Source organism: Hibiscus syriacus, unplaced genomic scaffold (genome assembly GCF_006381635.1).
Source record: "Hibiscus syriacus cultivar Baekdansim isolate YM2019G1 unplaced genomic scaffold, ASM638163v2 tig00110267_pilon, whole genome shotgun sequence".
NCBI classification, from domain to species: domain Eukaryota; kingdom Viridiplantae; phylum Streptophyta; class Magnoliopsida; order Malvales; family Malvaceae; genus Hibiscus; species Hibiscus syriacus.
The window spans coordinates 165,007-189,785 of NW_024062655.1; the positions used below are offsets into that span (position 1 = coordinate 165,007).

The following is a 24,779-nucleotide window of genomic DNA, read 5'->3' on the forward strand; positions in this document are numbered from 1 at the left end:
ACCTTAATACAATATCGATGTCGAAGGAGTAACATCGATACTGGATTTAAATGTAGTTATATGAAATGAAAATTGGTTATAAATTTTATATTGTCTAAAAGTCTATGTGTTAATGATATGAAATGTATAAGTAAAAGTAACATGAGTATAAAGTTATCAATGTTTAATAAGATATGTTATAAGCTATAAAACTTGTGGTGTTTGTACTTAATATTTCTTTTGTAAAATTTCTATAAATGTTTTATTGTTTTATATTGCTCATAATGCCTCATTAAGTCATAAACTTAGTGTGTGATAGTTTTCACACGTAGGTTTAAAGTTATGCGAGGAATAAGCCGAGTAAGCAAGGGGCAGGACAACATACCGCTGAAAATTATCAGATCAAAGAAATTTAAATTGTATGTGATTGATTAACTTTTAAGCCATAAGGGTGTTATCTATTATACTTTGGTATGAAATGAATGTATTTTGACTATCTGAAATAACTTCAAGCACAAACTTCATTAGCCTAGCCATCATAATACGGATTATGCATTTATAGACAATGTTGCTGCACGAGATAAGTCTATAATCTCACATATGACTGAGATTAATTTTTTTAGGAACGGGCATAAAAGTGACCGTGTTAAAAATAGACAACATTTTTTAGTGCTTAAAAAATAAGTCACACTATGAAAGACATCATCCTCAACGAACATAAATAATCGAATTTAAACGTTAATTGACTTTAAATTAAATTAATTCGATTTCAAAATAATTTAAAATTAAAAATAATAATTGAAAGATGAAAATTAACATGATAAATAAAAAAATGATTATAAAATAATTTATTTTTATAATGTATTGATTCGAAAAAAAATTAAATCTCAAATTCAAATAACCTAAACTTTAAAGTGATTTAAACACATAATAACTGGAAAATTTTCTAAACTTAAATTATCCGAATCCAAAACCAATTAACTCATCGATCTAAAAATCTACTCATAAAAATACTAAATATTAAACAATTTTATACGTATGGAGAGAAGCAACAATAGAAAGTTTCAATTTCTATAGAATAATTTGTAGTGATTATAAATTTTATATTAAAAACAAAAATGTTAAATGTGCATGAATTGAGTTTATACATGACGTGGCAAAAGATGATTGGTGGGTTTACTTTAAAAAGTGAATGTCAACAAGTTGAAAAGGCACTTCAACCAAACGAATCAATCATTTTCAACAAACTTTTCCATCAGATTCTTTCCCCTTTCACTCTACACTTTGAGGCCTGAGCTCGCTTCCTTCCCCACTAATGTCTCTTTGTTTTTTTTTTCCAGCTGATACTTCCGTTTTCCCTTCGCATTTTCCTTCATTTTCTCGAAAAAGAATCCCTCAAACCAAACGGGACCTTACCTTAAAAGCCAAAGGACAAAGAGAATCTTAGGGTTTCCCACCATTTTTTAATCTTTTTTCCAGCTTTACTCTCTCTGTCTCTTTGCTTCAAGAACCTAGAAACCCATATCCCCCACTTAGGTTTTTCCTAAAGATGATTCAATAGTTTCTGTATTTCTTTGTCTCTTTTCGATTTTAGCTCTATTTTAGTTGTTGGATGAAAAGAAGTTGATTTTTGAAGGAAATTTCTTTTTCTTTTTAGTTTTGATTTTGCTTGAAGTTTGTTGCCGACGTGGAACGCGGGTTTAGCTTAGCTGCGATCGAGTTAGGGTTTGCTTGAAACGGTTTAATGCGGTTTTGATCATGTGTGCGCGGGTGCATTTTGGGGAAGTGATGGACCTGAGTATGGTTGAAGGAATCTATTGTTAGTCGGAAATGATGGCTGCGGTCAGGGCGGAGCAGTTGAGGTCGACGGATGTACCAGAGAGGGATATTGAGTTGGTAAACCTTTGTACTTCGATCTTTTCTTAGAATCCTTTAATTGTAAAAGGAAATCGATTGGTATATTGCTATATAGAGTGAATTATGCTGTTACTTTCTTCTTTTCTAACGGCTTAGCATGTATAGTGACAATGTAGAACATATAAAATTGTTGTTGCTATTACTAGTTGAAATGCTGTCTAGATTTCAGATACAGAACCGTTAAGCATGCTGTTAATTGGGAATTTTTTTTTTCATTTTTTATTCGGATTGTGGTTGGTGGAATAATTGTTACTTGCTATAATGGAAAGGGAAAAGCTCGAGTTTCTATATATGTGTGTGCCAGCATTTGAGTGTCAGGGATGTTACCCCTATATGCTAGAAGATTTTCTAGAAGAAATGGTAACTAAGATAGAGAATATACATATGATTAGTAAATGTGGCTGTATTTAAAACGCACAAGATAGAACCTGATGACAGTGCCTCACTTGAGGAACCTATAAAATAGATCATCAAAATTGTTACTATTGAATAATGTCGAGATTAACTGTCATAATTAGCCATAGCTTAGCTGGAGCATCAGGGTGAAATAAATCTGATGTACAGTAATATTGTTTCTCTTACATTCTGTATGAAACCAAAACTTCACTGAAATGTTGAGATGTTCTACCAGTATTATTGTTTTTGGTTTCTGGTGAACTTTCTGATTTAAGTTAATGGCTGAAATTCATTGTGTTTATATTTTTTTTTACTATAATTCTTATATATATCCACAACTGGAAATCTTTTCTTTTTGATATGAAGTTCAGTTTTCAAGTTGGATTCTATGTCTTAATTCATTTTTTTTACGTTTACGACAGGCCATCACTGCCCTTAAAAAAGGTGCGCCATTGCTCAAATATGGTCGTAGAGGAAAACCCAAATTTTGCCCCTTCCGGTTGTCCAATGTAAGATTGACTGCCTTTGAAGATGCATATATTTCTGTTAATAAATCTGCAATTATTAACCATCTTTACTGTTAGTAAAAGTCATCTTTGAATGCAATGAGCTCTGCCTCTGGCTTACTATTTATTTAAAATGTGTCATGATGGAGCTTTTGGAAAAGTTGATCATTATTACTTTTTGGGGAAGTTAGATGTCTTAGAAGCTGTCATTCTACTGAAAGCAAACAGAAATTTCTTATGTATATACCTATACCAGGATGGGGTGTTAAATGATCTCTTCTCAATGATAGAATAGCTGTAATATGTTTTATGCATATTGGTTCAACAGATATCAGATTACTAAAAGTAAAAGGATTGTTTTAGCAACCTCAGCATGATTATTTTACTGAATAAAATTTAACAAACTTGATTTAGAAGTCTTGATACCTAGAATTTCATAAAGCTTGGTGGAAAAGGTTATAAAAGTCTAGTCGTATGTGATGATCACCTGAGCTTCCTTTGCGTAAGACTTGCAAGGAAGGTATCTCCTAACAAAATGGTGGCTTTGAATTTACACTTTTGGGCAACTATTTTCTTGTATTAACCAGTGCTGGTTTCTCATTAACTAAGTCTCGGGGCTTATGTTGCTTACAAGTTGCAGCCCTTAAGTTTTTTATTGTTCCATGATTCCATCAGATCTGTGGTGTATGCATATGGGTACTTAGGCAATGTTTGGTTGTGAGGAAAAAAGGCTCAATTTTAATACAATGGGTAAACTCAAAGAAGGAAAGTGACAATGAAAGTATGAAACCTAATTATTAGATAAAAAACCTTTTAATCCTTCCTACCTAGAAAGCCTTAGAATTGGGTTGAATTCCGTCTTATAAGTAACATTGCAACAGTTATATGTAAAGGCATAAGTGAAAAAAATATGGAAATTATTCATGGAGATTTTGTAAGTTGCTGTATCATTGAAGCAATGAAAAATTGGAAGTGACCATCAAACTTGTGATGAAGGGACTCCTTATGAGGGCTTCAAGACTTGCTGGAATTGCTGTCTCACATAACTTTTATCTGTTGGTATTTCTTTTTACTATATTTTGAAGAAGCTTTACGTGTCAATTTTGTTGAGTGAAAGCAATTATCAGACTAAAATCAGATATGTAAAATCCAGGTAATAGTATTTAGAAGAAAAAGGTAATACTATTTGAAAAGGGAAGAACAGTCTCAGTCTCTCAGGTGGCTTCCTTAAAATGTTTTTTGTTACTGATTGGATGTTACTTTCCTGGGAAAAATATGTGAGGCAATTCAAATGTGCTCATCTGGTAATGGCATTTTTTCTGCTTGTGCATGATGTTTTGTTATGACCAGTTGCAAGGAGACTACAGTAATATGTCTACACTGAATTTTGCTGGTTGTATTTCGTTTCTTTTGTTCCTTCCTGCGAGAACAGTTATCTTGTTGATGTATGCATCGGAAACCTACTGTAGCCTAAAACTTCATTTACCACATGTCTTTACCTTGTTTTTTCCAGGATGAATCTGTTCTAATATGGATCTCTGGCAAAGAGGAAAAATACCTTAAACTAAACCAAGTCTCCAGAATTATACCTGGTCAGCGCACTGTAAGTTTATCCCTGTCAATCTTTTCTTTACTTTTGTTGTTACATGTGTCTTTTAGTTATATCAAACATTAAAGACTAAGCCTGCATAAATTCAACTGATTCTCCGCAATAATGGTTGCAATGTTTAAGGTTATTGTTTTTAAATATTGTTGAACGAGAGTTTTCTTTTCCTGAATTTCAAGGGGCGTGCTTGTATCTTTTACTACGAAAATTCTGAATTTGTAAAGATTTTAATAAAATGGGGTGCTTGAGGTATATTACCGTGTAACCATCTCATCAGCATTCATAATTGTAGCGTACATGTTTCAGTTGCATGACTCTTCTGTTATTTTAACCCGGAGTTGATTAATTGAATTCCAATTTTAGTTCTGGCAACAAGAAATGCAAATTAGAAACTCTTTGGTGATTTGAATTTTATTGATCGTTTTTTTCTTTTTTGCTCATTGCAGCCAATATTTCAGAGGTGTCCTCGGCCTGAAAAAGAATACCAATCGTTTTCCCTTATATATAATGAGAGATCACTTGATTTGGTAAGCATTTCATTTTTTCCCTTGACATAGAGTTGCCCACTTGTGCCTAACTTCTAGTTTTTTTTCTTCTCTATGCATGCATAACCATTGCATTGTAAATTAATTACCAAGTTTTTGTTGGATGAAAATCTTTTATAGTTCATGACCCAACTTCTCTTTTGCACCAGATTTGCAAGGATAAAGATGAAGCAGAAGTATGGTTTACAGGTCTGAAGGCATTGATATCACGTGGTCATAACCGGAAAGGAAGACCTGAATCTAGAAGGGATGGAATTTCGTCTGAAGCAACTAGTTCTAAAGAACATACCAGAAGAAGTTCACCTCTGAGCTCGCCATTTGGTAGCGGTGGTAGTTCACAAAAGGTTTCCCCCCTTCCATTTTCTGTCGTGTACTTCTATCTTTTATATATTTAATGAGAGAATTCTCTTGTTCCTGATATAGGATGGGATGAATTCCCTTCGCCTTCACACTCCGCACGAGAGTCCTCCTAGAACCGGTTTAGAGAAGGCATTGTCTGATGTAATATTGTATTCTGTGCCCCCCAAAGCGTTATATCCTTCAGAACCTGCTTGTGGATCAACCCATTCTCTGTCGTCAGTAGGTTCAGATGGAGCAGCTGGGTACATGAAAGGCTTGAATGAGGATGCTTACAGGGTTAGTTTATCTAGTGCTGTTAGTTCATCAAGTCAGGGGTCTGGTCACTATGATGGTGATGCTTTAGGTGATGTTTTTATTTGGGGTGAAGGCACCGGTGATGGTGTGTTAGGTGGAGGAATACATAGAACTGGAAATTGTAGTGGTATTAAGATAGATGCTCTTCTGCCTAAACCTTTGGAATCTGCAGTTCTTTTGGATGTTCAGAACATAGCTTGTGGAGGGCAACATTCTGCTCTCGTAACCAAGCAAGGAGAGGTTTTCTCATGGGGAGTGGAAGCTGGTGGCAGATTGGGGCATGGTGTGGATTCTAATGTCTCCCATCCGAAACTTGTAGATTCTCTTAAAAATATAAATGTTGAACTTGTCGCATGTGGAGAGTATTATTCTTGTGCTGTAACGCTTTCTGGTGAAATGTATACATGGGGTGGTAGCTCGGGCAATTTTGGTATACTTGGTCATGGGAGTGAAGCAAGTCAATGGGTTCCAAAGAAACTAAATGGACCTTTGGAGGGAATACATGTTTCATCGGTGTCTTGTGGACCATGGCACACAGCTGTTGTAACTTCTGCTGGACAGTTATTTACTTTTGGTGATGGAACATTTGGTGTTCTGGGACATGGTGACTGTAAAAGCATATCTGTACCCAGGGAAGTGGAATCCCTCAAGGGCCTACGCACTGTCCGAGCAGCATGTGGTGTTTGGCACACTGCTGCTGTTGTTGAAGTTATGGTTGGGTCTCCAAGCACCAGTAATTGCTCTTCAGGAAAGCTTTTTACATGGGGGGATGGAGATAAAGGTCGTCTCGGCCATGGTGACAAAGAAGCTAGATTAGTGCCGACTTGTGTTGCTGCTCTGGTTGAGCCTATCTTTTGCAAAGTATCCTGTGGTCATAGCATGACTATTGCGCTTACAACAAATGGGCATGTCTATGCTATGGGAAGCCCTGTTTATGGGCAATTGGGGAATCCTCAAGCTGATGGAAAACTTCCTATCCGTGTCGAGGGGAAGCTCGCAAGGAATTTTGTTGAAGAAATATCTTGTGGTGCCTACCATGTTGCTGCTTTAACTTCAAAAACTGAAGTTTACACTTGGGGAAAGGGTGCAAATGGACAGTTAGGTCATGGGGATACAGATGATAGAAGTTCTCCATTTCTTGTTGAAGCTCTAAAAGATAAACAGGTTAAGAGTGTTGTTTGTGGTACAAGTTTTACTGCAGTTATCTGTCTTCATAAATCGGTGTCCAGTGTTGATCAATCAAAATGTTCTGGCTGCCGTCTTTTGTTTAATTTCAAAAGAAAACGTCATAACTGTTATAATTGTGGGCTTGTATTCTGCAATGCATGCAGCAGTAAGAAGTCTTTTAAGGCTTCCATGGCACCAAATACTAACAAACCTTATCGTGTTTGTGATAATTGTTTTTCCAAACTCACAAAAGCTCCTGAAACCAGCTCTTCGAATCATTATGCTCTGAGTAGAATAGGAAGTATGAATCAGGGATCAAATGACAGCGTTGAGGAGGTTAAAAGGTTGGATTCAAGAAACCATGCCCAAGTTAGTAGAAATGCTTCAATTGAATCATCAAAAGGGTTCGACAGTGGATCTTCAAGAAACAAGAGATTGGATTTTAATAGTACTCGAGTTTCACCTTTCCCAAATGGAGTTTCTCAATGTGCTCCTCAAAACAACCCCAAAACATCAAATGCTCTATTTGGTTCATCCAAGAAATTTTTTTCAGCTTCTCTTCCTGCGTCACGAATTGTATCTCGAGCAACATCACCTACATCTAGACGATCCAGCCCACATCGTGCTACAACACCTACACCAACTCTGTCAGGAGTTTCATCAAAGAAAGTTGTGGATGATGCTAAAAGGGCAAATGAAGGTCTAAGCGAAGAAGTTGTTAAATTAAGGACTCAGGTATTTTTACAATTTAAATTGTTTGCTGGGAAATGTGTTTTTCTTATTAGTTCTCATGTTTCTTTCTTTTTTTTCCCCAACATTAGTTTTTTTTTTTATTTGATAAAAGTCAGGGATCTCATTAAAAAACCCCTTCATGCTTTTCAAAATACTGCCAAGTATCCAAAAAGTAGCGGAAGGAGGAAAAGAGTACCTCGGATTTTATTATCATCTTAAATCCATACAAGAAGTTGAAGTACAATATCGTCCTTTAAACTCTCCTAATAAGACAGGACCACATTCAAACAGAGTTCAAAAAAGACCTCCCAATAATACACATCCATAAAGAACACTCTTCTACCCTATTCCTTTTTTTGCTAGTTCGTCCGCATTCGCGTTAACACTCCTAACACAACGAAGTTCGACTGCCCTTTCCTTAACAATTAATAGAACTTATCAATGTGCTGTGGAAGAAAGGAATAGTTTGAGATTCAATAAATTCTCTATGCAAATTCATGCTTGTAAAGATAATAATATAGCATAAATAGCAAGCTCTTGAGTTTAATATCAGAATGGAATGAACTAAACTGTTTTCTAGTCTTTCAACTTTTGTTTTATGCATGTGCGTGTTAAGTTTTTTTTGCTGTAATTAATTTTGTCTATCTGATGAAGGTTGAGGAACTTACTCGCAAAGCACAACTTCAGGAAGCTGAGCTGGAAAATACCACTAAACAGCTGAAGGAAGCCATAGCAGTAGCAACAGAAGAAACTGCAAAATGCAAAGCAGCAAAGGAAGTCATAAAGTCACTCACTGCTCAAGTAAGTCAATTAACTCATTCCTAAAGCCTACTACGGAGGGTTTTAACTGTTTATTTATTAACATTGTTATTAGAAGTCTTTATTTTCTTTAACTTGAGAATACCTGATCTTCCTGTAAGCTGCTGTGCATAGTCTTTGGTAAGTGTTGAATCCTAAATGATCTCTGGGGTGCTAAATTAATAACTTTTGAAGTATTCATTATGGCTCAAAGAGACCTGGATTTTGATGGAAGAATGTCTGCATATGATAAGTTTATCATGCTATACCCACTCCGGTTAAAGTCCCTAAAATACCTACCTTCGTCCCGCACATGGACTTAAATGCCATTCATCTATGCTTCCGAAGACGATAAGTCCTTGACCCTTTGTGACTTACTAAATATCTGTTAATAGTATCAATAGGAGAAGCTGAAAACCATCCCGAAATGGTTCTTTATGTCCTCATTAGCCTTGCTACGTTAGCATCTAATTCCATAATTTGGCTACTTATATTTAACACTAGCAATACTATTTTAGACATTTACAAGATCCTCTATTGCCACATCAATCATGAATATAGGATGCATGCTCGATGTTAGTTCTTAAAGTTTCTATTAAATTGGGGCTTTTGGTTGGGGTGGAGGAATTTAGTTCTTAAAGAAAAAAAGCTTCTTCTAAGTGTACAAAAGTAACTTGCTTGAGTATCTAGCAGGCCTGTTTTGTATGATTCCCTTCATGAAATTTGTTAAAACCCAAGTCAGCTTAACAATTGCAAAAGTGTATGCAACTTCATAAATTCAATTTACTTGCAAATTATGCACTTTTCATGACTATTATTAGAAGGCATCTATGTGGAGATGCAAAATGCTTGGTTAATTATTGTTCAATCTTGAGCACCAAATTTCAGGTTTTCATATACCTGTCTTCTTTGCTTGACAAGTTTTCTTAACTTTTGAAGTTGAAGGATATGGCTGAAAGGTTACCAATGGGAGCAGCAAGAAGCATCAATTCACCTTCCTTTTGCTATTCTGGCTCAACTCCTCCTCGGGATGTTTCTTCTACTGGCAGTGACCAATCAGGCGGTCCCATGAGTTGCCATGAAATAGATTCAAATGGGCCAAACAGCCTAGTGATTTCTAATGGGTCAGGATCCATTACTAACAACCTTTCAACTCGCACTGAAGTTTATCATCCGGATGGATCTGCAAGGAATAGGAACCGAACTACTAAAGTTGAACCCACCCATGGGGATGAATGGGTTGAGCAAGATGAACCTGGTGTATACATTACCCTTGTTGCATTGCCTGGAGGTATCAAAGATCTTAAGCGTGTTCGGTTCAGGTTTGTTATGACCACTGCCAACTTTCTCCCCAAATTCTGAGTTTTACGGTCTAAATAAACTGCATTGCCAGAAAAAAAGATTAGAACGTGAATTAAAGGGATTGAACCAACCAAAGTGCATCTGATTGGAATGTTACAAGTATTTAGCTCTCTATAGTATTCCAGCTGTTCCATACCTTAAAAAGCAGTATTGGCCTCCTATTGAACTCATTGTCTTCCCTGTTTATTTAAGCAAGTAAAACATGAGTGTAGGGTTATTCACGGATGCGGTTCTTATTCAATTGCACTGTAAATAAAAAACATTAAATTCTGTCTAGAAACATCATTATTACCAAATCTCATACGTCTTTTTCTTAATCATAAATCTAATTTTTGTTATATTTGTTAGTCTTTGTTGATCACTTCTATCGCTTGCAAACAACAGTTCACCATTGTGGAAGCTTATGAGAAGTAACTGACGGAAATTCCTTTGAAAAATCATTTGACAATGGTCATTGTTTCTCATGATTGCAGCCGGAGGCGTTTCAGTGAAAAACAAGCAGAACAATGGTGGGCGACCAACAGGGCTAGAATATACCAAAGATACAATGTTCCCTTGGTCGACAAACCTCCTGTTGGTTTAGCTCATTGACCTGCTGAATCATGCTACACAATCCAAAGTTCTTCGAGCTTTCGAGGCTGAACCAAGGTAAGATGCCCTCGATTTTGTTTTCATTTAAGAGGGTGCGTAATAGTAGTTCGTCGATGCGGAACATGATTTTAGCACTTAAAATTTCCTCTGTAAATGTATCTGTACTATTGTTGATTTAGGAGATAAACAGAGACGAGGGTTGTTAGAATTGATTTTCTGTAAGTAGGCTGCCCTACGGCCTTGTATTCAAAACAGATTGTAAATGTATCAGAACTTACCAAAGATCGAATGTTTGTACAGCATGAATTAATCATGCATGAGCTTCTTATTTTTAATGTTTTTTTATTAGGTTGGACCAATTTATTTTTAATATAATTCTAATTCAAACTTAAGCATTTTATAAATTAATAATCTCGGGTCCACTAGATTACATTTTGATCCTATCTTATGTATGGGTTTTTATTATATCATTTATTTAAAATTATTATATTGGATATTATGTTCAACTAATTTATTTAAAATAATTAAAATTCTAATAAAATATTATATATTTTTGACTAAATAACAGTTATTATATTTAATATATAATTATATTTGCCGAAAGAATTATAACTTATTATAGTCATCTTAAAAAAAATATTTGAAAACATTTGTAATTGTAGTGATACCATATATACAAAATCCTTATATAACATAATAATTTTATATTTAATGTAAAATTATTATATCTTTATGGCCCTTCTAATAAAAAAATCAATGTGATTTTGTCTTTAGATTTGTCAACAATCTCTAGAGAATATAGTTAAAAACTCTCGATTGATATTCAACACCAATTAAGAATAAAATTCTTCTTCTCTCTCTTCCCTTCGGTAAAAATTATTCAAAAAAAAATATGATCTTTAGACTAAAAAAAATTAATGTGACTAAAAAACTCGTATATTTCTGACATGGTAGTTGCTAGTGTTATTGTAATAGATCACATTATTAATGTGATAGTTCACAATACTAACGTGGAGATCCACTATGGATACGGTGTGTCAAAAATATTTAATTGATTCTTTTAAAAAATTTAAGTGTTTTTTTACTTTTAAGAAAAAATAAAAACTAATAAAATTATTTAAAATTTAAAAGATTAAAAATAAAACAATCTTAAATAAAAAATGGAATAAATTATAATTGATTTTTGTTTAGACGACAACATTAATCTTAATATTGGTTGTTGACGGTCGATGATTATTATTATTTTTGTTCTTTTTTTATATTATGTCATATTTTTTAGTTTTTAAATTTTAAATAAGAATACATGTCATTGTGACATATTTTTCTATGCTTTTGTGACGTTTTTTCTCTGCTTTTGTGGTATGTTACTTATGGCTTCTGGTATGTTTTCGAATATATTTGTGATCGTATTGGTGCTTGTACAAAGATTCTCACAACATTTGTTTTATGATTAGTTTTTTAGTGGTAACGTATTATCATATATCCTCTTTCATAAAATATTATTTGTCGGTATAATCATAATTGTGTAAAGAAGTAATTTGTCAAATTGTTTGGTTCACTCGTCACTCCTTTATCACTTCGTAAAGTGTCTCATTTAAAAAAGACTAAGTTTTTATGAATGTTACTAGGTTCTTTTGGTGATCATCCTTAATAGAAGGTTTCGCTTTTTTTCTTCGAATATTTGGGTTTGATATCTTTATTTTATGTATGAGTTTTTTTGTGATTATTGTTTCAAATTTTCTCTTTAGATACGTTATAAATTTGATTCATTCTATTATTTTTAGTAATGAAATCTAGTTACCATTATTTAAAAAGAATATAGTTGGTTTAGATTGACTGTGAAATTAATATTGTATTATTGGCAAGTTTACATTTACATATCTAAGAATAATTATAAGTACAAAATTGGAAATGAAAAATCATTTAATTTGAAATATATTATTGTACCAATAACATAGGCTTAATATAAACTTTTTCTCGGTGTCTAAACAATATTTTTCTTTATCAATTCAGGTGTGTAATAATCATTTTTTCCGTTTTACCATTATTATTATTATTATTAAGGTAAAGTATAGTAATAGTCACTGAACTTTTCTAAAACTTTTATTTAAGTCACTAACTTTTAAAACTTACAATACAGTCCTCCAACATTTAGTCCGTTTGCAATATGGTCCCCCGACGTTACAATGTCGTTAGTACGTTTGCAATATGGTCACTGAACTTTTCAGACGTTTGCATTTAGGTCTCCCAACTTTTAAAACTTACAACACAATCATCAATTTCATTCTAAACCCTAAATTCCTTTCTGATCTCTAATTTCTTTTTTCGCTTCTCTCTTCTCATTTCTAACGTAACTTTTCAGTCGGTGATGCAAGGGAATTCTAATCTAACTTTGAATTATGTGGAGGTGATGACTTGAATAAGTGTCCATTAAGAGAAGACCTAACTAAGGGACTATCGGGACTATCAACGATTCAAGGTGTAATGTTAGATAAAGGTCATGTCAGGTGAAGCATAGATGTTCGATGAAATGCTTGTGAGAAAAAAATGAGGTTAGAAATGCAGAGTTGACAAATATTACTAAGATTAACTAAGTATTATTGTTGAAAGTCACCAACAAAGCTGAAATTATTTTGTATAAATGTCATATAATAATTTATTCGTTCAATCCTCGTGGTTAAAGATTTTCTAACAGATGATCAAATATAATGAAATCTCAAACAGCGCATTCACCTCTCAGTCTCTTTCGCTTACATGCACTATCGTTTGGTTTTTGTTCTTCAATTTTCCGCCATGTAAAATTGTAAACATAAGCAGTGCTCTGTCTTTCAGCTTTTTATTTACAAATAAAAATGGAGGAAAAATTGTTGGAACTCAACACCAATTGCGTTTATTTCTTAGCCTCTCCCCTCACTTGCAAGAAGGTATTTATTTTCTCTTTTGAGCTATCCGGAAGTAAGTTTTTCCTCTTTCTCACTTTCCCATTTTCAGCTCGCATTATTGTTTTTGGTTGAAATTTTTTTGTTTCTGAAACTACATATCAATGATATGGACATTCAGTGTTAGTTTTGAACCAAAACCATCTAATTTTCTTTCTTTCTTCTTAATCAAAACTTTTAGTACTCCTTATTAGATATATTCAGTCCATCAGAATAGAAGTGAAAGAGGGTCTTTGTTGAACTATGTTTCGATATAACAATTTAAGGCAAAATGGTTTTTTGGACTTGAATTGAATTTACAAAATGATTTTTGGACTTGAATTGAATTTACAAAATGTTTTTGGACTTAATTGAATTTATTCAAAATTTACAAAAATAATTCAAAGTTCTTTTAATTTAAAATTGAGCACAAAAATGTTTTTATGAATAGTAATTTACTATTTGAACAGTAAATTACTATTTGAACAGTAAATCACTATTTGAACAGTAACCCGAGGCTCAAAAATTCCAGTTTGTAAAAGGGGAACCGATTCCCCCCAAGGGGGTACCGATTCCCTCACTGTTCATCAGCCCAACGGTCATAATATTTGAATATTATGAAGGGGTATCGATTCCCTATGAAGGGGTACCGATTCCCCCCATTCTGGGCAGTCTTTTTGAGTAGAAAAATCATTCCCAAACGGCTCCAAAACATCCCCAACGGCTATATACGACTTCAAACTCATTCCAAGCTATAAATACAAGCTGAGGACACTTGAAGAAGGTAGAGAACAATTATCCAAGCAATCAAACACAAGAGAAGAGTTTTTCAATCTTATTTCATCTTTCTCTTGTAAATATTTTGTTCTTGTGAGCTCAATCTTGTAAACACCTACCTTAGAGAGGTTTTCTTGTTTACTTATTTTATCCTTTTGTAAAGGGGAAAGGTTCTAGCTAATCCCGTGTAAAAGCTAGGGGAAAGGTTCTAGTTTAGCCCGGAAAAACTAGGGAGTTTGTAAGGTTACTCTTTATCCTCAAAAGAAAGAACAAATTAGTGAATTTGTTGGAAAATCCTTGGTGAGGAGCTAAGGTAGTGGACGTAGACTTTGATTGAGAAAGTCGAACCACTATAAATCGCTGTGCAATTCTCTATCTTTCAATCTCCTTACTCCCTAAACACAAAACCGTTCCGACCCCTCTTTACAAACCGTTCCGGTTGTCAATTCGAGCTTCCGAAAATCCTAACAGTCTTAAGCAAAAACTTTTATCTTCTTGTTTGGTTTTTCTTTAAATCAAGGAATTAGTAGTGAGTATCGATATAGTGAAATCGTCAGGCTCAATCTGAGACACTGTTGTACTAGTTTACTGGGAATTGTATTGATCTGACCTGTAGTTTTCGGCGTCCTGTGAGCTCGTATTCTTTTTAATTAGTTCATGTTGATTATGAGCCTGATATATCGTGAACGAATTGAAATTTTTACATGTTTTGAAAATTTTACAGTTGAACTGTATTAAATTATAGCTTTAAAAGACAATTCTGCATGCACACAACTCGAAATGCGTCATGACATGGTAGTATATTTGGAGCAGTTAATTGACCCTGTCATGATGACTTTCGAGTTGCGAAAGAGACTAAGAGATGAATGCGTTGTTTGAAATTTCATTATATTTGATTATCTGTTGAAAAATTTTTAACCACAAGGATTAAACGAATATATTATTATATGCCATTTATACAAAATAATTCTAGCTTTGTTGGTGATTTTCAACAATGATATTTAGTTCATCTTAGTAGTATTTGTTAACTCTACATTTCTAATCTCATTTTTTGCTCACAAGCATTTCACCAACATCTATGCTTCACCTGAAATGACATATATTTAACATTACACATTGAATCGTTGATAATCTCGATAGTCCATTAGTCGAACTTCTCCCAATGAATCATTATTCAAGTCAACACCTCCACATAATTCAAAGTTAAATTAAAATTTCACATGCATACACTGGAAATGAGAAGAGAGAAACGAAAAATAAAATTCGAGATCGAAAAAAGAATTTGAGATTTAAAATGAAATTGAGGACCGTATTGTAAGTTTAAAAGTTGGGACCTAAATACAAACGTCTGAAAAGTTCAACAATCATATTACAAACGTACTAACGGCAGTTTAATGTCAGGATATATTACAAATAAACTAAATATTAAAGGACTGTATTACAAATTTTAATATATACATATATTACAAAAAAGAGAAAAACTAAAGTCAAACAAAATGGACAATATCCCTAACAATCTGGGACATTCAATGCCCCTTTACCGTTTCCATGTATGTCCTGCTGCATCACTGTTGCCTGCAACAACACCAGTATTACAATATCCCGAAGGTCACCTGCCAAACCAACCTTCAGGCTAACTCATCTTTGATATAAACCTGAAAAAGAATGAAATGAAGGGGGAACCAAAAAATTCAGGAAAGAAAAAGTCCATCGAGCATATAAAAACATATAGGGCAATCGATAGGGGGAGCACAACAATACGAGGGGAGGGTCTATATAACCTGTAAAGAAAAGAAAAGAAGGGGAGGAGAGGAGAGATTTTTCAAAGAAATTTTTATATCTTTAAATATTGACTGTAAAGAGAGAGCTCTCCATTGGTGTTACACAGAAACAATGTAAAAGGGGTCTTCCCCATTCAAATGAAAAAAAAAATCAGAAGCATTTTTAAAGGTATTTCTTGTCCCTTTTTTTATTTTTGGAATATGATTCCCTTTGGTTTTCACAGAAAAACAGAGTCGTAGAGAGGGTTTAGCGTCGTTACCTTATTTCTTGATAGTAACCGGAGTGTCTTCACCGTTGCCAGAGATGGGGAGTTGAAGGTCGAGGCTTTCATGTTGACAGTAAGCTTTCTTTTTAGAACTCAGGATAGACAAGGGTCGATTTGATGTCTCGGTTTAGATTATGGGGTAGCCCGACCACCGTTGGTGGTGGTCGGAGCGTTGAGCAGGGTCGAGTTATGGAGATAGTATGTTCTTGGAAGCTTTGGTCGAAGAGGAATAGAAGAGTTAGAAACTAAGTAGGAGTTTCGGGTTAAGTTTGAGCCTTACCTAGTCGTTGTGGATGGTGATCGGAGCAAAGAATTCCATTAAAGCATGGCAGCCGAGCTTTGTCTTTTGGGATCCAGGGAGGAGACGGCCATAAGTAAAGAAAAGGGAGAGTGAGATTGAGAAGAACGAGCGGCAGCTAAGGGGAGGGTTTTATTAAATTAATTAGGTTTATTAATTTTAGTCTTAATAAGGCTCTAATTTGTCTATGGTGCGGCATCATAATGACTTAAAGCTAGGGTTTTCTTTTTTTTATACTTGTGGGTTATTTATGTAAAGACCTCATTCTTTTATCATTAATACATTTTAGTCCTCCGTGCTTATTTTTTCTGTGATTTGCGATCTAACCTTCGATTCTTGTCACGCCTTTTGTTATGCTTTCAAAGTTGTTTTTTATTTGGTTACCCACTGCAGTACATGATTACATGTTAATTCTCTGTTTTTATGTGTATATGATGTGACATTATGGTCATATATATATAAATATATAAGGCTTTAGTATTAACCGGGTATGTGTATGATATTTGATGTTCCTCTCATTAATAAGCACTCTCATATGTAGGTTATATATTATGTAATTCATATACGCATATTATATATGTATTTTATATGTGTATTTTCTTAGATCTATTTCGTATATATTCTTATATTACCTTGCATTTTATATATTTATATATATTTCATTTTCACTATGTTTTCACATATTCATGTATGAATACTCTATTATTCTTTAGTAGTTGACATTTTTGAAAATTATAAAATACCCTTAAAATTTGATTCTAATCATCGTTAAATTTATTTCGTACTTGTATGAATTTTTAAGAACTTCTTTTGTAGAATGGGCATGAAAAGTGTAACTTGTAGAGGTAGCACGATTCAATGACATTCGAACAAAAAATGAATTTGAAGATAATCGAGTATGCTTTAATAAAAAATGGTGGAATGAATCAATGTTCGATAAAAGGATTGAACTTCAAATTTCTACTCGAATCTATAAATTCCACCACTACGACAACATTTAAGTGACCGGTACCAATTTTTGGGCGTTGTGGGGTGCTAATCCTTCCCCACACATAACCGACTCTCGAGCCATTTATAAATGATTTTTTGGTTAACGAGACTAATTTTTGTCTTTAAAATGATTTTTCTTAAAATTGTTTTAAAAGATGTTTAGGTATTCGACCTACCTAACTTAAAGGTTGATGACGGCTCCGATTCGTTTCTAAATTACACCCTAAGTTTTAAATTTTATTCGATCTTTAAAATAAATAATTTTTTACGCTATAAAAATAAAAATCATTTTCGTTTAAAAAAAACATTACAACAAGGTGCTTAATATTGCCAACATTATATTTTTAGGTGTCTTGATTGTTATCGTCGTTAAATTTTGTTTTAAATAACATATGTCGCTTTTATAAAATTTCCAAAATTACTTGAGATGACACTTGTCACGGAATTTAATTTTTGTTAGGTCGAGACACCTAAAAATGTAACATTGAAAACATTAAGCACCTATATTAACCTAAAACAATTTAGACACCTAAATAAAAAACGATATTGTTTAAACATTTATTTTTTTATTAAGCTTAACTAATAAAATAGTTTGTGTACAAAAACTAAGTGATAGTTTGAATGATATAATAATTTGACCGAAATTTTAAAAGTAGACGATGAAGTGTACAAATTAAATTATATTAGTAGTTAAAGGATTATATTAATAGTTAAAGGGATGTTTATTATTTGTATATGTTTGGAGTTTAAACACCAACAACTATAAAGTATTTAATTTTTTATAATCAAATATTTGGGACTCTTTAAAATAAATACTACTGCTTTAAAATAAAATTTTACAACGATGGGTTGTAGTAAGTTTTATTTCGTCAAAATTATATCAACATTGTTTAAAAAGTTTAATGATTAGATAATTAAGATATATATAAAAATAAGGGTTAATTATATAGTTGATCACTTATGTTTGTATTTTATCTATTTTTTCTCATTAATTTAAAAAATATATAATATATGATCAATTTTGTTTTTATTTAATTATAATGTGGTCATCATGAGTTAACAGTTGTTAGTATAATTACACATTGTCCCTATTATTTACATATTCTTTTAATTTAATCACATTTTTAATAAATTAAAATACTTAACATAAATTCATAATATTTTATATATATTAACTTTAAAAAATATTTTTATATTAACTTATTAAATATATTTATTATTAATTAATTTTAAAAATATTTATTTTTTTTAATATAAAAATATATATTTTATGTTAAAATATTTTGAAGTTAAGATAAGAATAAAATATATTTAATAATTTGAAGTAATAATATAATAATTTAGTAAATTAAGATAAAATATATATTTTGAAAAGTTAAAATAGTAATAAATATATTTTAAAAATTTACATAAGAATAAATATATTTTTTAAAAATATTTTTAAATTAAAACAAAAAATATTTTTAAAATTAAATTAATAATAAAATATATTTAATAAGTTAATATAAAAATAGTTAACTATTAACGTTGTTATTCAATTAGAGGATTATATTTATTTTAATTTATTAAAAATTAAATTAAATTGAAAACAAAAGTGATTATGTCTTAATTAAATAAAAACGAAAATGATTATATATCGTGTTTTTTAAAATCAATGAGAAAAATGAACAAAAAAAATGATCAACTGTATAATCAACCCTAAAAATAATGATCAAAATTAAAAGGCTTAAAAAGTTGACGAGTATATAACTAGTTTACCTGAACTATTATTTGTAATTCTATATATATATATATATATTTAATTTATATTAATTTTATTTTCATAACTTTTTATACTACAAAACGTAAGTAAAAACATCCGGCAAACCTAGCTCAGCTACCTAACACACCAATCTCGCAAAAACCTAAGACATCAAAGCAAACAGAAAATTAGGGGAAGAGGACGACATATTGAACGGAGCATGGCAAGAGATAGCTGCTTGGCTCGCGTCACCGCCGGAGTCGCCGTTGGAGGCGCAGTTGGTGGCGCCGTTGGTAAGTTCCTAATTCTTCCACTCACTAAAACCCTAAACCTCTTTGCTCTGTTTTGGTTAGGTACTGAAACCATTGAAATCAATGAACTTCTCTTCAATTTCAGTAACATTTTATATTATTATAGTTTTGAAATCAGAAGGCCAAATGGAAATTAGCAACTATCGGCTTAAGATTCTGTAACAAAATGTCCAAATTCTCAACTTTAGGGTTTTTAACATAGGAGATGTATTTTAATGGTTCTTTTTTCATTGGATTACTGTTTCTTTCTTAACTGATTTTGCTTACAGTGTTGATTCTTTGCAAATAAAATTGAGTAAAAGAAAAAACCCAGCAAGTTAAAGTGAAAGTGTTTTCTTTTAATTCCTAAAACTCAAATTCAAATAAAACCCCCACTTTTGGTTTAAGAATGGAAGGGAACCCTTTATTTTTGTAATTTAGAATCGGCTGTTAGGCTTGATATTTATTTATTTCCTAGTAAAAAGAGGAAAATAAACATACAAACAAACAAATAAATAGAAGGATGATATTTATGATCATATTTGGTACAAATGTGGAAAAATGCTTCTTTTATTAACTTATTTTATGGAGGACCAAGTAAAAAAAGTTTGAACTACTGATTTTTGGTTAGCTAAGTACTTGTTTTGAGTTTTTTCCCCTTTTTTTCTTTGTTGATTCTTTGATTTGTTTCATGGTCCCTATGAATTAATCGAGACTGGCATGTATGCTTATCGTAAATTGTCTTACTGAATATGCATTTAGACTTTCAAGCAATTATCTTGTGATGGTTTGTTTTGGTTGTTATACTTGGAAAATATGGTGTGCATAAATTGAAAAGAAACAATTTCAGAGACAACTATTGCAAATCTATAGTTTTGGGATTCAGAAGTGTCATTGTTTCCTATTCTTGGCATGTAAAACACATTGCGATTCATTTACAGCTAACGATTGAGAGCTAGCTAATATAGATCTCGAGCCATCCTTCCCAAGGCTTTCAAAACCTATACCTTCAGTTGGAAGTTAAAGTTCTAAGCATTAGGAACATGGTGTCTGTGTTCAATTCACACACATAATTTTCAACTAACAACAGAGACCATATTCTAGGGCAGTGTGCTCCTATGTTGCTCTGATGCTTTGTTTTTCTTGAAATACCTGTGTACAACACCCATGTTTGATTCCCATCCGGACAAAATTGGTATGGAGACTTTATACTCCAAAGGGATCATCCAAACTCATATAAGAAACTTGAGAAATTTTCTGTTTACCATTGTTGTGCACATTTTTTTACCTGTCAGTCACTCAAATCTGAGTGACAGTGATGTGCTCTGTATGTCCCCTAGAAACTGGAAGAATAAGGATGGATGATTAGGAGGATTATGTGATTATACACGATTACTTAACTTTACTTGTTATCCTTTACTTTTGGACTGTTAATGTGATTGTGCTCGTACAGGTGCTGTATATGGGACTTATGAGGCTATTAGGTACAAGGTAATGTCCAGCATTTTTGCTTTCTATTTCTAGAGATGAAACAATGTCAATTATGTGTTTATGTTTTCTTTTTTCTTTTTTTTTGGATAAAAATTATGTGTTTATGTTTTCATATTTGCGGATATCTCACCACACAAATTACAGTAGTGTTCCATGGATATATGATCCATATTTCTATGAACCATGAAAACAGTATGCTGTGTCTTTGCTGTTTCACCTGTTCCATGTGATTGCATAAGATCGCTTTTGTGCATATCAAGATTCATATTTTCAGGTTGTGCAGGTACCAGGACTGCTCAAGATTCGATATATCGGGCAAACCACAATGGGTAGTGCAGCGATATTCGGACTGTTTTTGGGCGCAGGAAGCCTAATCCATTGTGGGAAGTCCTATTAAACCAATTCATTGCTCTTCTTAAAGGCCTCTCAGGATGGTGGCTTGGCTTTAGTTGTTACAATTAAACGTGTTTTTAAGCCTTTGTTTTGTTCATCGAGTTATTTGTATTGGCTTCTGTGGGTGAATGAAAATATGAGAATATATTTCGACTTCAATGTTACATAAATATTTTCTACCTCTTTTTCCGTCAACTTTTTACTATGATAATTTATCACATCTGTTGAAGGGAGAAATGTGATAGTGGTTGTGTTTGGCGGTTTACTGTTTTTAATTTGGGCGAAGAATCGTAGATGGTTGTTCTATAGAGGTGGTAGACAGTTTGCTCATTGATCATCATCTTCCTGAGTTAATTCACTCTCTAACTCTTTACAAAACCACCGTTTGCATCTTTTTACCCAATCTAAAATGATGAACTGTCAAACACTACCACATTCTCATTTCTCTAATAATAAATTTCAAGTTACAACTGTAATAGGTCTCCGGTAAATTTCTGTTTCATGACCATTGATCATGATTTTAATGTTTTTCTTTAATTTTGTATCATTTTGACATAACAAAATTATCATTCTACGTTTACACATAATTTTAAAAGAATTTAACATGATTAAATTTGTTGGATCTTTTATGCTAGTATAACATCTAAATGTTAAAAAGTTTTCTCATGAAGTTAGCCTATCGTCTTATTTCTAATAAAGATCAACTTTGGGTGTGGGTGTTATGTTCTAAATATAAATTGAGCGACAAGTTACTGTGTAACACCCTAAATCCGATTGGGCTTAAAGTATCACATTGGGCAGACGAGACAATCCCTGATTTTCAAAACATGTTCATTTTCATTTTAAAACACACTATGGTAAACATAAATAGTTATAAAAAAAATTATAAACCAGAAATTTGTGATACATAGTTTAAATCAAAATAGTATATCTTGAGGTTACAACTCAAATATGTAAGTAAGGTACTATAAATAAATATGCCTACTAAAGCTACAATACAATACAATGAAGGAGATGCTAGAAGTCCTACTGGGACGGTGCTCCACGATCGGGCTTAGTTATTAACATGCAAATGAAAAACATCCAAACACCGAGCTTACAAAGCCTAGTAGTATAATTTCTAATCTATAGCAGCATTATGAGTTTCATAAACACAAGCTTGCTAAAGACATAGTATTAAGCAGTAGGTACATGCATGATCTTAATCAAGTGCTACCTACTTAAGGTTCAACTATTCTATGACTGAAGTAGGAGTCTCACGCTTCCCCCTAGTCCTCTGCTAATGGCCTCGCCATGAGTACACCTCTAAAGGGTCTCTAACCCTAATGAATGTAACTGCTACACATTATCTAAATGCAAAACTGAGACTTTTGTGAATTATCTTAATGTAATACTGCTAGTATATGATCTCACGTAGCCATCAAACACTGGTTAACAGAGGAAACCCGATGTCACATAGCATCGATAAAATTCTCACTAAGCTGTTGAATGATCTAATGGTCCTCACATTAGCCATCAGGTAGACCATGAAGGGGAACCCAATGTCACATAGCATCGATACAATTCCCACTCAACTGAAGCATTAGCTCGGTCTTACATAGCCGTCAAGCCAAGCTTTAAGGATATATGTTGTATTGGATTGATGCAACTATACATGCATATCCAAGGGCCCAAAAGCCACACAACACACTAACCCACTCCTCGTGAGTGTTTGGGCCTTGTGCCCTAGTTAGCCTCTGAAGTGCCTCGCGCGCTGACAATTTCCCACTAGGACAACTAAGGTAACCTGACTACACTTTAACATAGCTAGTCACACTAAAGTGAGGTCACCCTCTCACTAGCTGATATCTCACTCGTTCTCTTATCTAGAACATTATGCAAGGGTTTATTGGTTTGTTACTTCTGATAGTTTATTAAGATATTTTATTCTGGTCATTCGTTACTTAGGGTGTTTTAGTCATTCTCTGTCTCTAAAGGAGTCTATATGCATTTCGTGATTTTACGATGATTACTTTGTTTGATGTTCACTGGCTGTGATACTAGTTACCCCGATACATGACTCGGGTTCAACACTAGGTAGCGATACTCTATTTGCACTTATCACACTCTTCCTGTATTCACCCTCGAATTAAAGGGATAATTGTACGTCCACGATTCGCTAACATTCATGTTGTACACAATCCCGCTATTTCATAATCTGATTAATCTGCCATACCGCTTGTCGGTACATCCTCTGCAATGATCCTTTTTTCTTATATACTTGTTACATGCTCGACTGAAGATACTTGGACGTATTCCACATACTATGGTTACTTTGGTTGTAACTCATTTCTATAAGTATTGGTACCAAAAATGACTTTTGTTGTTGAAAATGTGACCCAATATCGATACTATTACCCTGAGTATCAATATTGTAGGTGCAGTGTCAATACTCTCCCTAGAAGTATCGATACTCCCAGCTGGAAATCCATAAAATTCATCCCAAATTATCCAGTATTGATACTATTCATCTAGTATCGATACTTGAACCCATACATGTCTTATTTAGGCTCGAAAAACACCAAATATCATATCAAATGTCTTTGTTTGGTTTCTAATCATGTGCTAAAGTTTTAGGAAGTTACTCAGGGTCTTAAGTGGCATAAAACATCTTATTTACATCTAAAATGTCATTTAATCATGAATTCAAGTTTAAACCTTAAAATGCTCAACTGCACAAATCATAGCAATTCTCCACATTTATGAAAGCCTTAGTACTTCAAAGGATTAAAAATACACTACCTTAGTTAAAGAATCCCGAAATGAAACTACTTTCTTAGCCACACTTCCTTCCTCTAAGATTTGGATGAAAACCCTTCTTTCTCTTAAGCTATAAAGAACCCAAGGCCTTGAAACATTAATATGATGTTCCTAGAGGGATTAGGAACGAAATTAAACTATGAAAGAGGTTCAAGAACTTACCTTTGAGCTATGGTACTTGGGTGGAAGAATGGAGAAAAAAAGATGAGAAAGGAATAAGAAGAAATGAGAGAATTGAAGGGAAGAAGATGAAATAAGAGATATAAAAGCTCTCATCCTTTAAAATAGGGTAATTATCCTTTTGGTCCCTTTTTATCTTCATATTATCATAACCGTCTTTCGGTTGGGCCCCAGAATTGGGCTTCGACTTGAAAAATGTGGATTGGAGTCGCCATCGACCATTTTAAAATGAATTTAGGTGGGTCGGACACCAGAAATTTGTCGGGTTCGGGAGTCGGTTACGGTCAAAGAAGGATTAACACCCTTGAACCGCCCTTTCGGTACCAATTAATTTGCCGGTTGTCTTAGTTGCGAAAATTCGAAATTTAAATTAAAATTTAACAGACCCGATTCAAATTACTTACAATTGATTGATTTGAATACCCTTAAAAGATAAAAATGTTAGATTCGTAGCGGAGTATAAAATAGAATTAGAATAGCAAGTGTGCAAACGTGAGAATAATAAATAAAACAAGGAAAAATGGAAAATAACAAAACACGTAAAAAAAATAAAAATAAAAATAAAAAAATGAATAAAATGTTAAAAACTAAAGACACAGATA

The 24,779-nt window shown here is 33.1% G+C and overlaps 2 protein-coding genes across 3 annotated transcripts; both read left to right on the forward strand.

The window, feature by feature from the left end:
• Positions 1 to 1,761: 1,761 nt before the first annotated feature.
• On the forward strand, positions 1,762 to 10,530 carry LOC120115613 (PH, RCC1 and FYVE domains-containing protein 1-like). Its single transcript, XM_039136268.1, has 9 exons — positions 1,762 to 1,875; positions 2,715 to 2,801; positions 4,312 to 4,401; positions 4,851 to 4,931; positions 5,099 to 5,293; positions 5,373 to 7,505; positions 8,157 to 8,303; positions 9,240 to 9,622; positions 10,136 to 10,530. Exons 1-9 carry the CDS (start codon positions 1,810 to 1,812, stop codon positions 10,251 to 10,253), a joined length of 3,300 nt encoding a protein of 1,099 aa, XP_038992199.1. The 5' UTR covers positions 1,762 to 1,809; the 3' UTR covers positions 10,254 to 10,530.
• A 3,645-nt stretch (positions 10,531 to 14,175) lies between these two features.
• Positions 14,176 to 21,358, forward strand: LOC120115608 (reactive oxygen species modulator 1-like). Of its 2 annotated transcripts, XM_039136266.1 has the most exons (4): positions 14,176 to 14,182; positions 19,225 to 19,317; positions 20,768 to 20,805; positions 21,089 to 21,358. In XM_039136266.1, the coding sequence occupies exons 2-4, from the start codon at positions 19,245 to 19,247 to the stop codon at positions 21,200 to 21,202; spliced, it is 225 nt and encodes a 74-aa protein (XP_038992197.1). In that variant the 5' UTR covers positions 14,176 to 14,182; positions 19,225 to 19,244; the 3' UTR covers positions 21,203 to 21,358. The 2 variants fall into 2 exon arrangements, with proteins under 2 accessions (XP_038992197.1, XP_038992196.1); XM_039136265.1 differs by lacking the exon at positions 14,176 to 14,182 and having other exon boundaries at positions 19,138 to 19,317; positions 21,089 to 21,349.
• Positions 21,359 to 24,779: the final 3,421 nt, after the last annotated feature.